Genomic DNA, 17658 nt, shown 5'->3' on the forward strand with positions numbered 1-17658 from the left:
CTCTGAAGCCAGAAACAGAACAGCTGGATCTGGACTGAGATTTTATCACACACAGCTGGACTATGTCTACAGAGTAAGGCAAGGCAAGGCAAGGCAAAATTATTTATATAGCACAATTCAGTACAGAGACAATGCAAGTGCTTTACATGATTAAAATATAGGAAAATAAAACATAATACATAATAGTAGGTCACTTCTGAAGACAAGTAGTTGCACTGGATTTTGTTCAGGTGCTTCATTTGTAATTATATTTTTTCCACATTTTGTAGCACTAGTGGCATTTCTTTCAAAGAGGACAGACAGGAGATGGGATTGAGAAAGAGAGGGGAAAGACCTGAGGCAGAGGTTCACAGGCCAGGAGTGGAACCCGGGAAGGCCGCATCGAGGCCTCAGCTATATGGATTGAGCACACTCCCCCTGCACCTACACCACACCCCGGTGTTTCACATTAAAGGGTCCGGAATGCAAATCAACACCGCACATTTCAGATTCTGTCGCGTTATTTCCCAATAAAACACATTAAACTTTGTTCTGACAAAACGTGTGAAGAAAAGTAAAAACTTCAAGTTATTCATACTTTTACAAGGCGCTCTCTTTAAATTGATCAAAATTGTTCAGATTGAACAAACCCTGTTGGAGATTTCGGCTTTCAGTGCTGACAGGAGGACTCCGGTTGTTACATTTACTGAGCTCGGCGCGCGTCTGCTGAAAGTGTTTCTGACCTGCTGCTGCCATCAATTGTCAAAAGAAAATTAGCTCAGTTTAACAGCACTTTGGGTATCAGGACCATAGCAGGAATAGCTTTGTAATGTTCTGTGCTGGTGGGCGTGATGAATGAAAGGTAACCTGATTACCAGCGGAGCTATTAAAATCTCTCATGTGTGACTTGCCACAGCAGCCGTCTCTGCTTAGCGGCGAGGCGGCAGATTGCTGTTTGCCTCATATTAGTGGGTGTGTGTCACTATTGATTTCCATGTTGTGTTTTTTTTCCCTCGATGTATTTAGCTCACGCTGGGCTCGGATTTATTATTCATACAGCCGCAGTGGCAGGGAACGGGCCGCGGCGTCAGTCCTCGCCCGTTCCCCCCCCACCTTCCAACTCAAATGTTTTCTTCACTCTGAGCTACCTGACAGGTTGAAATTGTGTTTTCTCTGTTACGTGGGGGCCATATTTCCATCTGAATAATTGCAGGGGAAAGGTAGTACGTACTGCACACATAGGGTAAAAGCTATAGGGAGGATGTTCCAGCATCGGGGGCCACAGGGAGCAGCTAAACTGCCTGTAGGCAAACAATAAGTGCCAGTCTGTCCATCCGTTTTAATGAGCCTTTTCAGTTTGTGCTTATATTGTTAAAACACCGGCCATCTGAGGCAAATAAAATCCTGCAAATGGTGCAGAACTCCTCAGCTTTAAATGAAGTGGAAAGACAAAATGCGGCAAAGTGAGGTTCCACCCCGGCTTTTTTTAATTACTTCACCTCATCACAAACTCTGCCTCTGCAATTGGATTTGACAGTTGAAGGATTAACCAATTACTGCCCGCTGACTGATGAATATGGTGGGCCTCACACCCTCATGCCCACATGCAAGCAGAACGATGGGAAACATAAATTGAATACGACTTTACGTGAATAGCAGACACAACAGAATTAATATTTAAAGCACATCGATAGTGAGATGCTTTTAGTATAACTTCAACACTCCTCACAGATAATGTCTGTTGCAAATGCTTTTTTTTTTTCCGCTGCTTTAAAAATTTAAATGATTTCAACAAACTTTTTTGTGTGAAAAATGCTTCTAGCTGGTACCTATTATTGCGTAACAATGATTGATTTGGCTATTGTAACTATTAATAATTATGATCAATAGTTATTTTTTAACACACTTATTAACACTGTTAGAGTGTTGTTTTGTCAAACCTAACAAGTCGGGGCACCGCCTAATTGTCAGCTATCCTTAGCCAAACAGCTCTTAGTCTCTGTAAAGTGTTGTTCTGTGAATACCTGCCTGAAACACAAACTGTTGTCTAAAACACGAGGATTTAATAACACTATAGTTCAACATTACCAGTTGGAATGCATGAGTCAATCATTACTTTCCTCACTAACGAGTTACAGAAGTGTCCAAGAAGCCTCTAGCACTTTAAGGTTGTATGTGTGGCAGCATTTATAGCGTTTAACATTAATTTGTAATATGAGAATGAAAATCAGTGCCTCCAAATCCGAGACCATGGTCTTGAACCGGAAAAGGGTAGAGTGCCTTCTCCGGGTTGGGGAGGATGTGCTGCCCCTAGTGGAGGAGTTCAAGTATCTTGGGGTCTTGTTCACGAATGAGGGGAGGATGGAGCGGGAGATCGACAGGCGGATTGGTGCAGCGTCTGCTGTGAAGCGGGCGCTGTACCGATCCGTTGTTGTGAAGAGAGAGCTGAGCCAAAAGGCGAAGCTCTCGATTTACCGGTCGATCTATGTTCCTACCCTCATCTATGGTCACGAGCTTTGGGTCGTGACCGAAAGAACGAGATCCCGGATACAAGCGGCTGAAATGAGTTTTCTCCGTAGTGTGTCTGGGCTCTCCCTTAGAGATAGGGTGAGGAGCTCAGTCATCCGGGGAGGACTCAGAGTAGAGCCGCTGCTCCTCCACGTCGAGAGGAGCCAGTTGAGGTGGCTCGGGCATCTGGTTAGGATGTCTCCTGGACGCCTCCCTGGTGAGGTGTTCCGGGCACGTCCCACCGGGAGGAGGCCCAGGGGAAGACCCAGGACACACTGGAGGGACTATGTCTCCCGGCTGGCCTGGGAACGCCTTGGGGTTCCCCCGGAGGAGCTGGTCCAAGTGGCCGGGGAGAGGGACGTCTGGGCCTCCCTACTGAAGCTGCTACCCCCGCGACCCGACCCCGGATAAGCGGAAGAAGACGGACGGACGAACGGATGAGAATGCGGTGATCATTTAACCGTTAGCCTCTAACAGTTTTGGCTGGGATCTGCTTTGAAGCCTCGACACTTTAACGCCGTCTGTTGGGTACAAACCTTTGTCACGTGGGCCAAAATTGTTAAGTCAGAAGTCCTCACGGGCCAAAAATATTTATATATTTATAAACCAATGTAAAGAAATATAAATATTAGGGCTGGGCAAGTTAACGCGTTAATTTCGCGTTAATTCATTGGACTATTAACGGCGATATTTATTTTATCGCGCATTAACGCATGTTGCTCACATGCCTTCAGTCAGTGTCAGTCAGCACGCGCTGACTGCAGCGCGCTGTCTCACGGCAGCACTCTCTCGCTCCCCCTCCCCTCTCGTACATGGCTCAGCGGCGCCAGCCAATCAGCACGCAGGCTCAGCCTGGCCCGCCCACTCACCTCTCACACAAACTTTACAAACAAACAGCTGAGAGAGACCGCAGCAGCGAAAAAACATGAACACGGGAAGTAGCACCGCTCGGCTTTATTTTAATACCGTAAATGAAATCAAGCTGTATGTTTTGTAAAAAGCCGGTTCATTTCAGTGTAAACACAACAAATTTATCTAAGCACGTGAAAAAACATGAAAACGTCGAGCCCCAGAAACGGAGAGAGGAGACCAAACTTCTCTCACTGCCCCGACAGACCCACAGACTGATGTCTCTGACTGAGGCGTTTCAGTCCTCCAGGGAACATCCAGGTAGATCAGTGGATGATGGATGGATGTTACTGGAGCCCACACATAACATGTAATTAAGACCTTGAAAGAACCCAGTACATATATTAAAAAGTGTTATTTAAGATAAGATAACATAATCCTTTTTTTATCCCACGACGGGGAAATTTATAGGATTAAAGCAACAGGCAGGTGCACACAACACAGACAAAATTACATAAGGATTGAAATATATAAGAGGTGTATTAGCGAAAAAACACTGAACATAACATTATTATTATTATTATTATTATTATTATTATTAAATTGTAATAATAAAATAAAAACCACAAAACCCAAAAGGTCAACAGTTTCATGATACATCAAGCTTAGGGACTGGCTAATATACAGGAGGTCAAAAAAGGCAATATTTTGGCTGCAGTGCTTGCTGTTCTCTTATGAAGAAAAGATCAACTAGTGCACTAAATTCAATAGATGGGTTGAAAATATCCAGTATAAAATAAGTGCTACAAATGTTACAACACTTTTGTTCATATGGCAGCAGAACATTAAAATAAAAGTGCTCTTTACACTACTTTTGAATTCATTCTTGGAGTTTGTAAATACAATGCGATTAATCGCGATTAATCGCGATTAATCAGGGCGATTAATCGCGATTAAATATTTTAATCGTTGCCCAGCCCTAATAAATATACATTCGGATTTTCCTTAACTGCTCAGCCGTAAAAAAAAAAAAAAAATGTTTTTTTGTAGGAAAGAGATTCATTCAGTAATTCATTTTAGATCCAAAACTTGAAAAAAAATTGTTTTAAAGAAAGGTCTCCAGGCATTTTATTGTCTTGGTTACAATAAACAGAACAACTAGAAAATAATTTGGGTAGCATGCTGTATTTTGCAAAGTTCAATAAATTGATTTAAAGCAAATTTGGGTGCACCAAAATCTACTTTTGAGTGACAATCATTGGATAGATACGGAAAAAATTACTTTGAAACTGCAGGGAATGCAAAAAACATGGTTATTAAAAAGACAAATACTTTGTTTTGTAGCTAAGATTTTCATTTTTCTGTGATAACTTTGCCCACGCTAAAAATCTATTTTGTCTTTGAGTAGGGCTTGAGCTGTCCAATCACAACATTACTACAAGATATATTTGCCATAAAACCTTCATTTACTCATGTGTGTCTGTTGGCTCCTAATTTGTTGCACTTCAGATTTTTTTTTTTTTTTGGAGTGACTGCTGTGAGTCTGGAACACAGGATAAGAGGGCAATGTGAACTAAGGCAACAGTAGCGACCCCAGAATGTTAATTTTGCTCCTACTGAAGGCTTTCAGATTTCCTTTAGTTTACTCTTTGCTTTAGTGATCAGGAATTTTTTGCAAGCCCTCCTCCGTCACAAAGGATTATGCCATTGTGAACTGGAGGTGGTGGCAGCATCATGCTGGGGGGTGTTTCCCTTCAGCAGGGACAGGGAAGCTGGTCAGAGTGGATGAGAAAAATGGAGCTAAAGCAGGCCAATCCTGGAAGGAAACCTGCTGCAAGTCACTTGAGACTGAAGCAAAGATTCCCCTTCTAGTACAACAGCAACCAGAAATATAGTATACAGCCATTAGCTAAAATGCAATGGTTCAAATCAACCATATTCATGTGTGTAATATGACAACATTGCAATGAACCCTTTTGCAAGGCATTGTATATTGAAACCTTCAATAAATGTCAAAGGGATGTTTTCAAGCGTTTATAAAACAGGGGCATTGACCTCTAGCTGAAAGGGCATGTGGTATTAACTGCTGTCATTGTTTATCATTGTTATTTTTCAGACTTGGAGAACTTCAAGACTCAAAGGAGAAGTTCTGTGTCAGTACGTGAAGGTCAAGGAGTGGTTCTGCTGTGTGGCCCTCCTCCACATTCTGGAGGTAAAATGCTATTTTTTTTCTACTCAACTGGCAAGTCTCTGCTTTCACATAAAACCTAAGTCTGCTGTGAAAGGACAACAATGAAAGGCTGGTCCTGCCTGAGAAACAGCTCATTTAACCTGACTTGTTTTTATGCAAACTTAGAAGACTAGGAAGTAAAAAACAAAATGTGTGTGAAATCTATGTAATGTTTACTAGTTGGTTCCTATTGATCAGTATGATTTACTATTTAAAATTGATATATAAGTCGAAGGATTGCCCAAACTACGAAAAAAAAGTATGACTTACAACCTGAAAAAAGTTTATTATATAAATATATATATCATACATACATACATACATACATACATACATACATACATACATACACACACACACACACACACACACACACACACACACACACACACACACACACACATATCCTTTCTTATGGCTAGAACTTGACTAAAATACATCACCATCTAATAAAATACATAGACATCTAATTAGGGCTTGATATACAGCTCAGTTTTAAATCAAAACTCTCTGGTGTCTCCAAGGAAGCTGAAGATGAAGAGGAAGTTTGTTTTTCAGCCTCACAGTTACACCAAGCATCCATCAAATCGAAACAAGAATGAGTTCATAACAGGAAAAATGACGTTCTGGACTGGCCCAGCCAGAATTTAGAACTCCCTTCAACTGAAGATATTTGGGGTCACAAAAAGTGGGCTGAAGACAAAAAAAAATGTCCTCACCGATTGATAGATTTGGAGAAAGTAGATGGACCAAATATTTTCAAAGTCAACATCTGGGATCCTGACAGACTCCCAGCAGGTTAGACTGAATGCTGCTGAGTTTCAGTTTAAAGCTAGGCACTACTGGGCCAGTGTAGCTTTTTGTGTATTTCCCTCTCTCAGATAAGTGTTTTTCAGTTGATGTGTGCAGAATAAATGTCACATTATGTGTAAAACGTTTTGAAATGATTTATTATGGTCTTGTTTTGTACCACAGACACTTGGCATTTTAACATGGGATATCCTTCTTTAAACATTAAGAAAATTACAACACACATAAAAAGAATAACCTTTGAGGTTTTTTTTCTCATCTTGCGCCTTCTCTTTTAACTGAAAGTATTTTTCCTATTATGTTGTTTTGATCAGGCCTAGCCAGTGTTGCTGTCTGGAGACTAAAGCATAATTTGCCTTGATTAGAACAGTTTACCTCATTTTCTGGCTGCTGAATTAAAACGTTTTCCCACCCTCCAGTATGTATTCATCATTGTTTAGTCTCAAGCTAAAGGCAGACGTTGCCTGAATCAAATAATACGATGCAAGGTATTTGCTTTCTCTCCGAGAGCTAAATGAGAAGATCAATACCAGTTTGGGTTAGCGCAGCATAAAATAACTAGAGAGCGAAGCAGCCGTTGTTTCACATTTAAAGTCTATGAAATATTCAGAGAGTTTTAGTCTGTGTGTTATCATTTATTTCTTAGTACAAGCTAAATGTTAGTTGTAAGCAGAGTATACTTATAGAAAAAGTAATAAAATGAAAGATAAAAAAAATATTTTAGTCAGGATTGCTTCAAGCAAGAGTTCAATATCAAGTCAGGAGAACATCAATATTGGTTTTATCCCAACGTTCCATACTGAGTGAATCATAATTGGGTAATTTAGTGTTAAAAGCCGTGAAAATGACTCCACTTAACAGTAATATAGATGTTGATTTGACTCAACAATGCTGCCCACTGGATCAGTATCAAGGAGCCGTGTGTGCAAGGTCTCTTGTTCTTTGTTAGCGTTCATACATAACATGTCTTCTTTTAGAAATCTCGAAATCTAAATGCTGTTTGCTTCAACCTAAGCGCCGCTCGGCTTGTGTTCCGACCGCAGGAGATCAGCATCGGCATCTCCATGCTTCTCTGCCTCAGATGAACCTGCTGGCCAGATTGTAAAATGATGACATCCATCATTGAAAAGGGGTAACTGTGTGGCGTGGCTAAATAGAACTCATCACTTCAACCTGTCAAACAGTCCACACAAATTTGGTGCAGATCCGGTGATACATCAGGGAGCTAGAACTTTTTAAATATTTTAGGGGGCGCCATTGGTCCAAAATCCAATCTGATCCAAGTGATCTGTTTGTAGGTTGACAAACATCATTCAGATCAATATATCATTTGTAACCAATCCGATTATACATATGTGATTTAGAGCCAAAAGTAGGCGTGGTGGAGCGAGCTCTAGAAATTTGCCACTCCACCACACCCACAATGTCCAGCCAACAGTTACTGTTCAGAGTAGGATACAACATGAACTTACTCTGTGGGATCACACTCTGCTTGAAACCTGAGGCAACTTGTGTGTAAAATGAGGAGATTCACCAGTGAAATATGTAACTTCCTGTTCTTAGTGGGTGGGGCTAAGGTGATGTCATTCAATATACAGATGAATGCAATTTGTACTTCTGTGAGATGACTCAGAAAGTGCAGCCGGGAACCTCAGTGTGGAAGTTATTACATTTCCGTGTTTTTATGGCAAGATGTCAGCTTTTGAGACTTGGCCACACCCACATGCTTTGATGCGTCAAAAAGCTTCTGATAACGTTTGGTCCCCAATGCCTTAAGATTATACTGGGTCATTTTGAAGTCTCTAAGTCCAAAGCTCTAGGATGAGTTCACTTAGATCTGACAAAATGGCGCCTTTGATCCAAAATGGCCGACTTCCTGTCAGGCTTGGACCATCGCTCCAAATGACTTGAAAAATTACATGTCTACCAAATTTCGTAATCTTCAGTCAACGCGTGGCTTGGAGCTGATTCTTTTAGTGATGCTACGTATGCACCGTGGAGGTATTAGGCCACACTCACCAAAGCTTCCTCCATATATCTCTTGGGGCCTGGACTAAAATCGATCATACTGAATTTGGTGCAGATTAGATGGAAAATGTGGAGATTAGAGCCAAACATATGGTCATGGTGTGACATCGCACCTCACTGCGCTGCTATTACCACAACATCCAGTGAAAACAGTTTGGATCTGAGACCAACATGCTATCTGTTTTCTGAGACAGTTGCGAGTTGTTTAGTGCAATGTGGTCAGAGAAGCATCTTTCCAAGCGAAAAAAGTGAGTTCCTGTTCTGAGGGGGCTTGGCTATGATGTCAGACTTTGATCACAAAGGATCATTGCGCACCTGAGAGGGATCGATCATACCAATATTTTTTCAATTCCACCCTTTCATGTGAGAGTTAAAGCATTTTGAATGTTTTGCTGAGAAGGTAAAGTTTGCGCTCCGAACATGCACCCTAATCACTGTCATAGCCCCACCATTTTGATAACGTTTGATCCCCCGTGCCTTGACTGCATACTGAGCTAATTTGAAGATAATAGCTCAGAATCCCTAGAACTTTGTTGAAGGTCGAGAGGTGTAAATGTCAAAAAAGTCAAAAAATTACCCTTTGACCGAAAATGGCCGACTACCTGTTGGCTTTAGGGCATACCCTAAAGGGACGTTTTTTTCATGATTTTGCATGACATATATAGTCAAATTTCTATGACCTACAGTTTGCCTCAACTCACTCTAGCTGGCGTTGTAGAGCGGTTTGGCCATGCCTGTTTTCAATTACATTAAAATCTTGCAATTTCACTCGGGGCGGACAACTTTTGGTAAAGTTTGGTGAGTTTTTATGCATGTTTAGGCCTCCAAAAAGCCGTTCTCAGAGGCAGAAGAAAAAGAAACCATACAATTACAATAGGCCCTTGCTCAGGCCTAACAAGGATTTGGTTGCTGTAACACCAATGAAGAATTCCCCACTGATTATTGAGAAGCAGATAAGTATACTTGATGTCCCATTTTCTACTAAGAAATGAGAACTGTTTTTTATTTCAAAATGTGTACTCATTTTTAATTGTTTTATGAGTCTTAAGGAAGTGCCCATGTCATTTCCTATCACAAACAAAGTTCTTGGTTGAATGAAAGCAATTTCAAATACACATCTTCCAGTAGTATAAACAGGTTTAATCTTAACATTAACTACAAGGAAAAATGTATTAAAATGGAGCTATAGTTGGTAGTCCTGTTCAGAAACAGTTTTTGTAATGCTGGGTAAAATGGTCCTTCTATCCTGACAGTAGTCAATACATTATGTATTCAGAAACATGGAGGTTTAAAAATTTGACCTCTGTGAGAGAGAGCTACAGGCCTGTAAAAATTCTGATCAATCCTGTCATTCGTACCGATTGGCAGGAATTGGCCTAATGGTTTTGCTCAGGGACCCAGAGCAGGCAGGCTGTGGGAGTCAAACCCACAATCTCCAGGACAAAAGCACAGTGCTCCAACTACTAGGCCACCACTCCCACCAAAGCATCAGACACCAACCGTGGTCGAACCCATGGCTGTTTTGCTGCAGATTTAGCTCGACTCTCATCATGGTGAAGTTACCGCTGAGCTAAGCCTACGCCATGCCAAGGTATGACATGGGGGGGGGGGTTAGTTGACAAAAAAGGCATCGATTGACAAATGGAATTTATAAATGGCAATTGTAAATGTAGATCTATCTGCCAATTTGACCTATATTCACTATTTGATGGATTTACCAAAAACAGTCAAAGGAAGATGAGAAAAAGAGCTCCAATTAATCCAGTGCTATCCTGCCTTTTTCAAAGTAGCTTAAACTAAGTAAACTAAAACTAAGGTCTCTTTCACAGCAATGTTGTTTTATCTGCTTTACATGGACCACAGTTTATTTCCTCAGATAGCCTTTTTCCTTGGACCGTGTCTTCTGTTCTCTTGTGGGTCCCAAACAAGTGACATCTGCTTTGTCTGAAAATGTGGGTCTCGGTTCGCTCACAGGTGAACCCTGGCTTACAGTGGGAATGTAAATACTCTGTCTTTTAAACCAAAGAAAGGAAGTGTTGGCTGTATAACATATCATTTATAGACACATTGGTACCATGTCTTACCAGTAAGCTTTTCCATGCTTGCCTTTTTGTTCCTTCTCAGTTGATGTTTACACATTCTATAGACCAGTTGTACTATTCAATTTCCAAATCTAAAAAAACAAAACTTCTTATATAGTGTCTGTAATGACAGCATCTGTCCTTTTCTAGCTTTTACTCTTGCTAGAACTGCTTGCTGCAAGAGCTGCTTTGATTACATTCCCCAAGCTGACAGCCACCTAACAGATAGAACTGATTCATAGACCGCTCTCCTCCAGTGAAAATGCTGCGTGCCTGGAATTGATTGAGTCTTAATTACTTGAAGCTTATCCTTTCAGGGCTTACCTGGTCAAAGCTTTGGAAGCCTCTTGGTAACCTGGACTTTTGTATTTACTGCCATGCAAACCCTTTGTCTTTGTTTGATGTCCGTACAGTAAAGGTTGCTGCACCGACTGCCTTCAGATCTGCCAATTTGTGCTGAAGTAATCCAATTAGGGCTTGGCTTTTAGGACCAACAGGGAAATAACGGCAACATGTCAGGCGCCCTCAGGCCACCTTAAGACACTCGTCTTCACACTAATAAACAGAGCTGATGCAAGCTGTCAATTACAAGTTTGTTTCAGAGAGTTACACATCTCAGTTGTAAAAAGGTGTAACTGTCACTATTTCATTCTTGCGGCTAAAGCAACAAAAAAAAGGGGAGGCTGTCTTTATCACTCTTCATGTAACGTTTTTCAAATGAAACTCATTGACATTCACAAGCAACCCCTTTTCATATGTATTGTTTAAATGTTTGCCCCGGTAAAAACCTGTCCTCCTGTGTGTACTGTAAATGTCAGCCTACAAGAATCCATTTATATTTTTAGCACATGTAATCATCCCATCAAAACAAAAGGAAAAAAATACATCAAGGAAACAGAAAAGGAAGATTCATCAGGCTTAGCCCACACAGGATAGTCAGAGTGTTACCACTTAACACCCAAAGAGGATCATTGTATTCAGATGAGCAAAACTGAAATCATTGTTTAGATGAAGAGCGACGTGCTTAGGCACCTCTCATTTTCATGGAATGCTCCTGTCGTTGGATCTGAATGGAACTTGGATTTTCTTGTTCCAGCAATAATCTGCCTCTGCCGATGGGCTGAAAAACTGAGAAAAACATAGGCTGGAATATTTATCTATGCAAAGCACGATCAAACCTCCATTGATTAGAATCGGGAAGCATGGCTTTAGTGTTGGATGGTCTGTATTTTTGGGATGTTAAGCAGAGATTTTAGCGGAGAATGAAATTGTTTCCAAAACATTACATGCTTGCGGGAAATCTCAACAATAATTCAGCTTTTAGTTTTTTCTGTTCAGTTGCAGAAGTTTGCAGCAAACCTGAACGTAAAAACGTATGATTGTGTGTTAAATGGTTTATCAGTGAGAAAAAAAGGTAAATAATGTCTAAATGATCCATACATATTTGATGTCCAGAAGAAACATTCTAATTTTTTTCAACATTAAACTTGAACACAATACTTACAGCAGCTAATGTACATATAGTAGGTTAGAACAGTGCAAAGTACTCCCAATGACAATATCTATTGTTTACTGTACGTTCATTAGACCTCCATATGGCTCAATGAGCTCAGCAGATAGAAAATAACTTGTTTTGGTAGAGATTGTTGTAGGACCCAAATGTAGAGAGACCAATGCAGGGAGCCGTTATGGGTGAGTTTAATGAAAAATCCAAAAACTTACAAACACTGGGGATAGCGCAGGAGCCAGAGCAAGACAAAAACATAGACCTGGGGTATACACACATAAACCATCCGACAAGGTGAGAGGAAACAATAGTAGAAACCAGCAGGGAGTGGAAAAATGAGAGGAGGTTAAATACTGGGAGGATAGGAGCTGTAACAAAGGCAGGGGTACATTGACTAATTGGTCACAAGTGTGGAGAAGGGGCTGGGAGAGAAACTAAGGAAAGAGCTAGTGGCAACAGGGGGCGAGAGAGAGAGTAACAGAGGAACAAAAAAACTGTCTAAATGTAACTGAGGAAAACAAGATACCAGGAATCAAACTACAAACCAAAACCTGTGACAACTATGACGGCTAGTGTACAAATAAGAAGTCTCACTTTAACATAAACTCTAGGCTTTTAGAACAAGTCTGTTATTTATTCATGATGTTACTTGCAGTAGGTAGTGTAGTCAGAAATTTTACTTAAGTAAGAGTAGCGATACTTGAGTAATAATATGACTCAAATAAAAGTAAAAACTATAAACTCATTTTGTTCGAAAAGTTACTCAAGTAAATGTAACTGAGCAAATGTAACTAGTTACTACCCACCTCTGATTGTTACAGTGTTTTAGTACATAATAGGCTGTGAAATGCATTCACTGGTTTTAGTGCCTTCTGTAATATGTCTGCCCATTGAATATAGCAGTTATTAAATACCAGTGGTGTTCTGATTTCCACTTGAAACAAGCTTGAAACCCTTATCTCAATGCTATTTTTGAGTCATTCTCACCCAAGAACAACATTTCTCATTAAGTGCACTGGTAAAAGAAAAATAAATATATGACAGGGAAATTGAAGTAGACAAACACTTGAGTAAAGTGGAAGGCAATGTAGTGGGAGAATGAGAACTCAGAGGCACACACTGCAGTACAATAACTTTTACTACAACCAAAATCCTGAAAGGATGTCAATGCTGATGTCTGGACACATGAGGGGATGTATCAGCTACAAAACTGACATGAAATAGTGAATAATTTGGAAATGGTGGCAACATCACCAGGGAAGCAGATGGAACTGGTTGGTTTCCACCTCCATCCATCCATTTTCTAACACGTCTATCCTTTGTGGGGTCACAAGGGGTGCTGGTACCTATCTCCAGCTGTCAATGGGCGAGAGGCGGGGTACACCCTGGACAGGTTGCCAATCCATCACAGGGCAACACAGAGACAAACAACCATTCTCACCTAAGTAGAATTTAGAGAGGCCAATTAACAGTCATATTTTTGGACTGTGGGAGGAAGCAGGAGTACTTGGAGAAAACCCATGCATGCACAGGGAGAACATGCAAATTCCATGCAGAAAGACCCAGGGCAAGGGCAGGACTTGAACCGAGGAGCTTCTTGCTGCATGGCAACAGTGCTATCCACTGCTCCACTGTGCAGCCCCGGTTTCCACATCAAAGGTATGAAATCTTTGCCTTTTCTGATTCGTAAAATAGACCAAGACCTATAGACCAAGGATCTGAGAAATGCTTTTTCACAGTTTTTTTGCACAAAAATGAAAAATGTTTTCTCTGACAAAGCCATAGTTTGAAAGTGGGTTTCACAATGTAATGGTTTGATAACCGGTCTCCGTTGTGGTATAAACAGGAAAAACTGAATTTCTCTTGGAGGGAATCCCCGGCTCATGCGGAGTGTGACAGAAATCAATTGAAATGAATGCACATGTGCACAACATAGTGGCTGCCTACAATTTTAAAAATGACAGAAGAAAGAAAATATCAGTAGATACGTAGTACTTTTTGTCCTGCTGACTCTTTTGAATGTGAATACATTTGGTGGCTTAATAATTCAGTCACCTTAAGAAACAGTTATCTGTTCATAAGAAAACGTTATTCTCTGCCATGTAGAGCGTTTATTAGTTTTGCCGTTTTTTAAAGCAGAAAGTTTTTGTATGCATGCACATTTTGAGTTTTAAAGAACATAGCATCAACTAGTGGTGTGGTGAGGGAATTACACCGTTTTCTCTTCTTTGCTATTGTCGTGTAAACAGAGATTGTAATTACAATGTTTTCATGTAAATGTGTTTACAGAAACAGGGGGAAAAAAATCTTCTTTCAATGGATTGTTATTGTGTAAACTAGTCCCAAGAGAAGGAAATTAATTGCACAGGATTTTATTTAGAGTAACAGTATCAGAGTAACGGAAACTAAACACAAATTCATACCACAGCTTTCTGATTTGTATTTGTGATAAGATTAAATAAACTATGTATAAATGTCCTTCCATTTCACTAATTGGTCATTTTCTATGTTGGTTTACTGCATTAAATTCCAAAAAAGAAAATTACATAGAAGTTTATTGTAATGTGACAGGATATATGAGACATTCACTGGTATGACTACATCAGCAGGACACTGCATAAGTGACCATTGTGTTTAAACTCACTCAAATATTATATATAGAGAGGAGTCACATCATAAACTGTCATTCAATACATGTGTGTCATATTTTAATGAATTTCTCTGTTTATGTGATTAGAAACACTATATTGGACTGTGGTGAACGTAAAAGCAGGGTTCCCTCAGTGGGAAAGCTGTTTCATGCTCCGCTTGGGGCATAAATTCAGGAAGCAGCTCGGTCATCAATTTAAAATTCCGCTTTTTTTTTTTTACTGCAAATCTCTTTGGTCCATCAGATGATATGCAATGGTATGTCAGCGCGTGTCAAATAAATTCAATGAAACAAGATGACTAATGAGTTAAAGGCCAACAAACCCACTTTGCATCCAGGATGTGAATGAATATAAAAATCGAGCAGGCAGGCTGCAATGGAAAATCAAAAGGGGATAGCAGAAAAATATAGCAAGTATATTTTTTAGAGGCATTTGATCTTTGTGAAGAAAGGATTTGCCATCCAAAAAATTATTAGGCTGACAACTTTTTATTACAATGTGTGTTGAGCTATCCCCAGAAAGTTCAATCAATTCAAAGTCAAGTCTGAGCGGCAGTTTTTTCTTTTTTTGCCTCGGCATATAGAAAAAATTGGACAGCTGTCTCTTCTGCATGTGATATTTAGCAGTAAAGCAACTCTGCACCTAAACCATAATGCATCAACTGAAACGTATAGAGCACAAAATAAGTTAATGACTCATTTTTGCTACAAGGACTTTCATGACTGAAACTGTTCAATTCAATCTTGTGCACTCGCATCTCCTGAAACTCCTTAGACCTGAAGGTGGACTGATCTCTGTGTGGCATCGGCAGCCTGACAGTTGGTAAAGACCGTCCCATAGGAAGGCACCGTTACATTTTAATTAAATTTTGCACGTGGGTGGGACACCCGAGGAAAACCTCTGCACATCCCGATCTAGTGCCATATGGCTGCAGACCTCTCTGTATAGTTGTGGGACTCTCAGGGTATACTGAAGGCTGTGCTTGGCTTTCACCTGCCAGAGGGGGCTCCCTGTGGAGACATTATGCATGGCAGACAGCTGTCCTGCCTGGTGCATGCACCATGCGCTTGTCCATGCAGAAAGACGTGTTTGGTCAGAAGGACGAGCTAGGGAATGGAAGTGGATGGCAGTAGGGAGATTTAAAGTGACTATGGATTAATGGAAATAAATCCATATTGGCGCTGCCATGGAGAGTGCAAAACCGTCACATGAAACCAAGGATGGTGTGGTTTAGTTTTCCATCATTATGTTCAATGGATATATTTGTATAACAGTTTCACAAACCGTTTTAAGTCCTGCCATCAAGCCCTGTCACGTCTGAGAAGTATCTGTAGCACTTTTGCTGTTTCCTTGTTTTGTACAGTTTATGTGTATTAGAGTGAAAGCTGTACGTTTGACAATGTTCTGATGCGTCAGGAGCAGTGATGTCTCTGGCATGATATCACAGCTTGGCAAAAGTGACTTGACATGGCTCAAGAGGACCATGGTGATGATACAGGAGCTGAAACATCATGGAGTCATTGATGAGGGTGAAAAGAGCTAAACAGCAGGGGAAGTCATTACAATGTCCGATATCTTTATATCAATATCATTACAATAATATTTAGCATTTCAAAGTGAAGAAAAGCCAACAGCACTTGGCTTGCACACTGTCAGTGGACTCCTGCGGGACACCCCGAAGCGCGACTATAACTGAGCCTTAACATTAGTCTCTGTGATTGCCTGCCTGATGCTGCTGTTTGCTTGTTAGCTGGGTAATGACACTGGCTATGTTTACATGGGAAAAATTCCCTGATACGATCGAAATTTGTATGGATGAAAAGAAAAGAAAGTGTAATGAATGCACTGTTTATATGGGCTCAAAATCAAATGATCCGATCATGATGTGTTTTAATCTCCACCAAGCTTTAGTTTACATTATAAAAACTCTGAAACTCTGACATTCACTGAGTTGTCAAATTTCCCTTAAAAAACTGCAGAAGACAACAACAACAAACGCATGTGTTGGTTCTGACTGTTCTGAGTGCATAGAATGGACCTGCGCCAGGGTCTGAGAGTGGTTGAGGCTTTATTGCCTTTCATAATCAAGCTACAGGCTCACCAACTCATGCTGTTGCTGACAAGAGACTGGGAGGAAATGGTCATCCCTCAAAACGCTGTGGCCCCATCGTCCACACTCATGCACAGTTAGTTCAAGAGTTGTTTAGATGGATGCTGATCAGTATGGATAGGCACAAACCAGCCCTTGCAATCAGAATACAAATTTATTCCAATTGATTGATGGTAATAATTTGTTGATTAAATTTCAAGTTTAAATTTTATGACAAAGTCTGAGAGAATACACTGTGTGGGAGTGAGAAGGAAGTCTCTAAAATATCTTTTCAAGAATCAAGAGTCTTTATTGGTATCGTCTAACCATAATGACATTTTGGTGAGAGGGAGACCTAAAACACTTATGGAAAAACAAAAAAATAAGCCTCCTTAAAGGACACCTTCAAAACCATCAGAAGAAAAACACATTAAATATTATGGGAGCTATAAGTAAGTATTTAGTGTAAAATCAACCTAAATCATTCTTGTTTCTCACCTAGGATGGAAGTAACATTCTCTATAAACACTCCATCAATAATGTCTTAGTCACGTCCTTTCAAACCTAGAGGTACAGTGCAGAACTACCTCGGTTCAGAGTGTAGTCAGTGTTTACTTCCTAGTTCCTCAGCCAATCAAATGAGAGTTCCTAGGCTTCCCAAAACAGAGCTCAGCATTTGATATTTTACTTTGGCAAAAGAACAGCAGCCTGCAAACATTGAAGCCAGTAAGAGAAGCGGACCAGAAATAGAGTACAACATCAAATACCTATACTGTATAAGTAAAAATTTTGTGTCATTTCACTGCAACAATGCACCGTTGAGTAAATGTCTGGTCTCCGTGACAGGTATTGTATATGTGTTGTTTGGAGTTTAACAACTAAGTACTTATAGCTCCTTTAAATACCACATCCTTGTTGACTCTTCA

The 17658-nt window shown here is 40.4% G+C and overlaps 1 protein-coding gene across 2 annotated transcripts in view; it reads left to right on the top strand.

Annotated features, from left to right (window-relative positions):
- The window catches only part of cntn4 (contactin 4), a 287425-nt gene that overhangs the window by 136941 nt on the left and 132826 nt on the right, over window positions 1-17658 (top strand). For both annotated transcript variants that reach the window (XM_012874550.3, XM_036151210.1), the window contains exon 5: window positions 5453-5548. In XM_012874550.3, coding sequence (XP_012730004.1) covers window positions 5453-5548 — 96 coding nt within the window. The remainder of the gene's footprint in view (window positions 1-5452; window positions 5549-17658) is intronic.

Source organism: Fundulus heteroclitus, chromosome 20 (genome assembly GCF_011125445.2).
Source record: "Fundulus heteroclitus isolate FHET01 chromosome 20, MU-UCD_Fhet_4.1, whole genome shotgun sequence".
Classification (NCBI taxonomy): Eukaryota; Metazoa; Chordata; class Actinopteri; order Cyprinodontiformes; family Fundulidae; genus Fundulus; species Fundulus heteroclitus.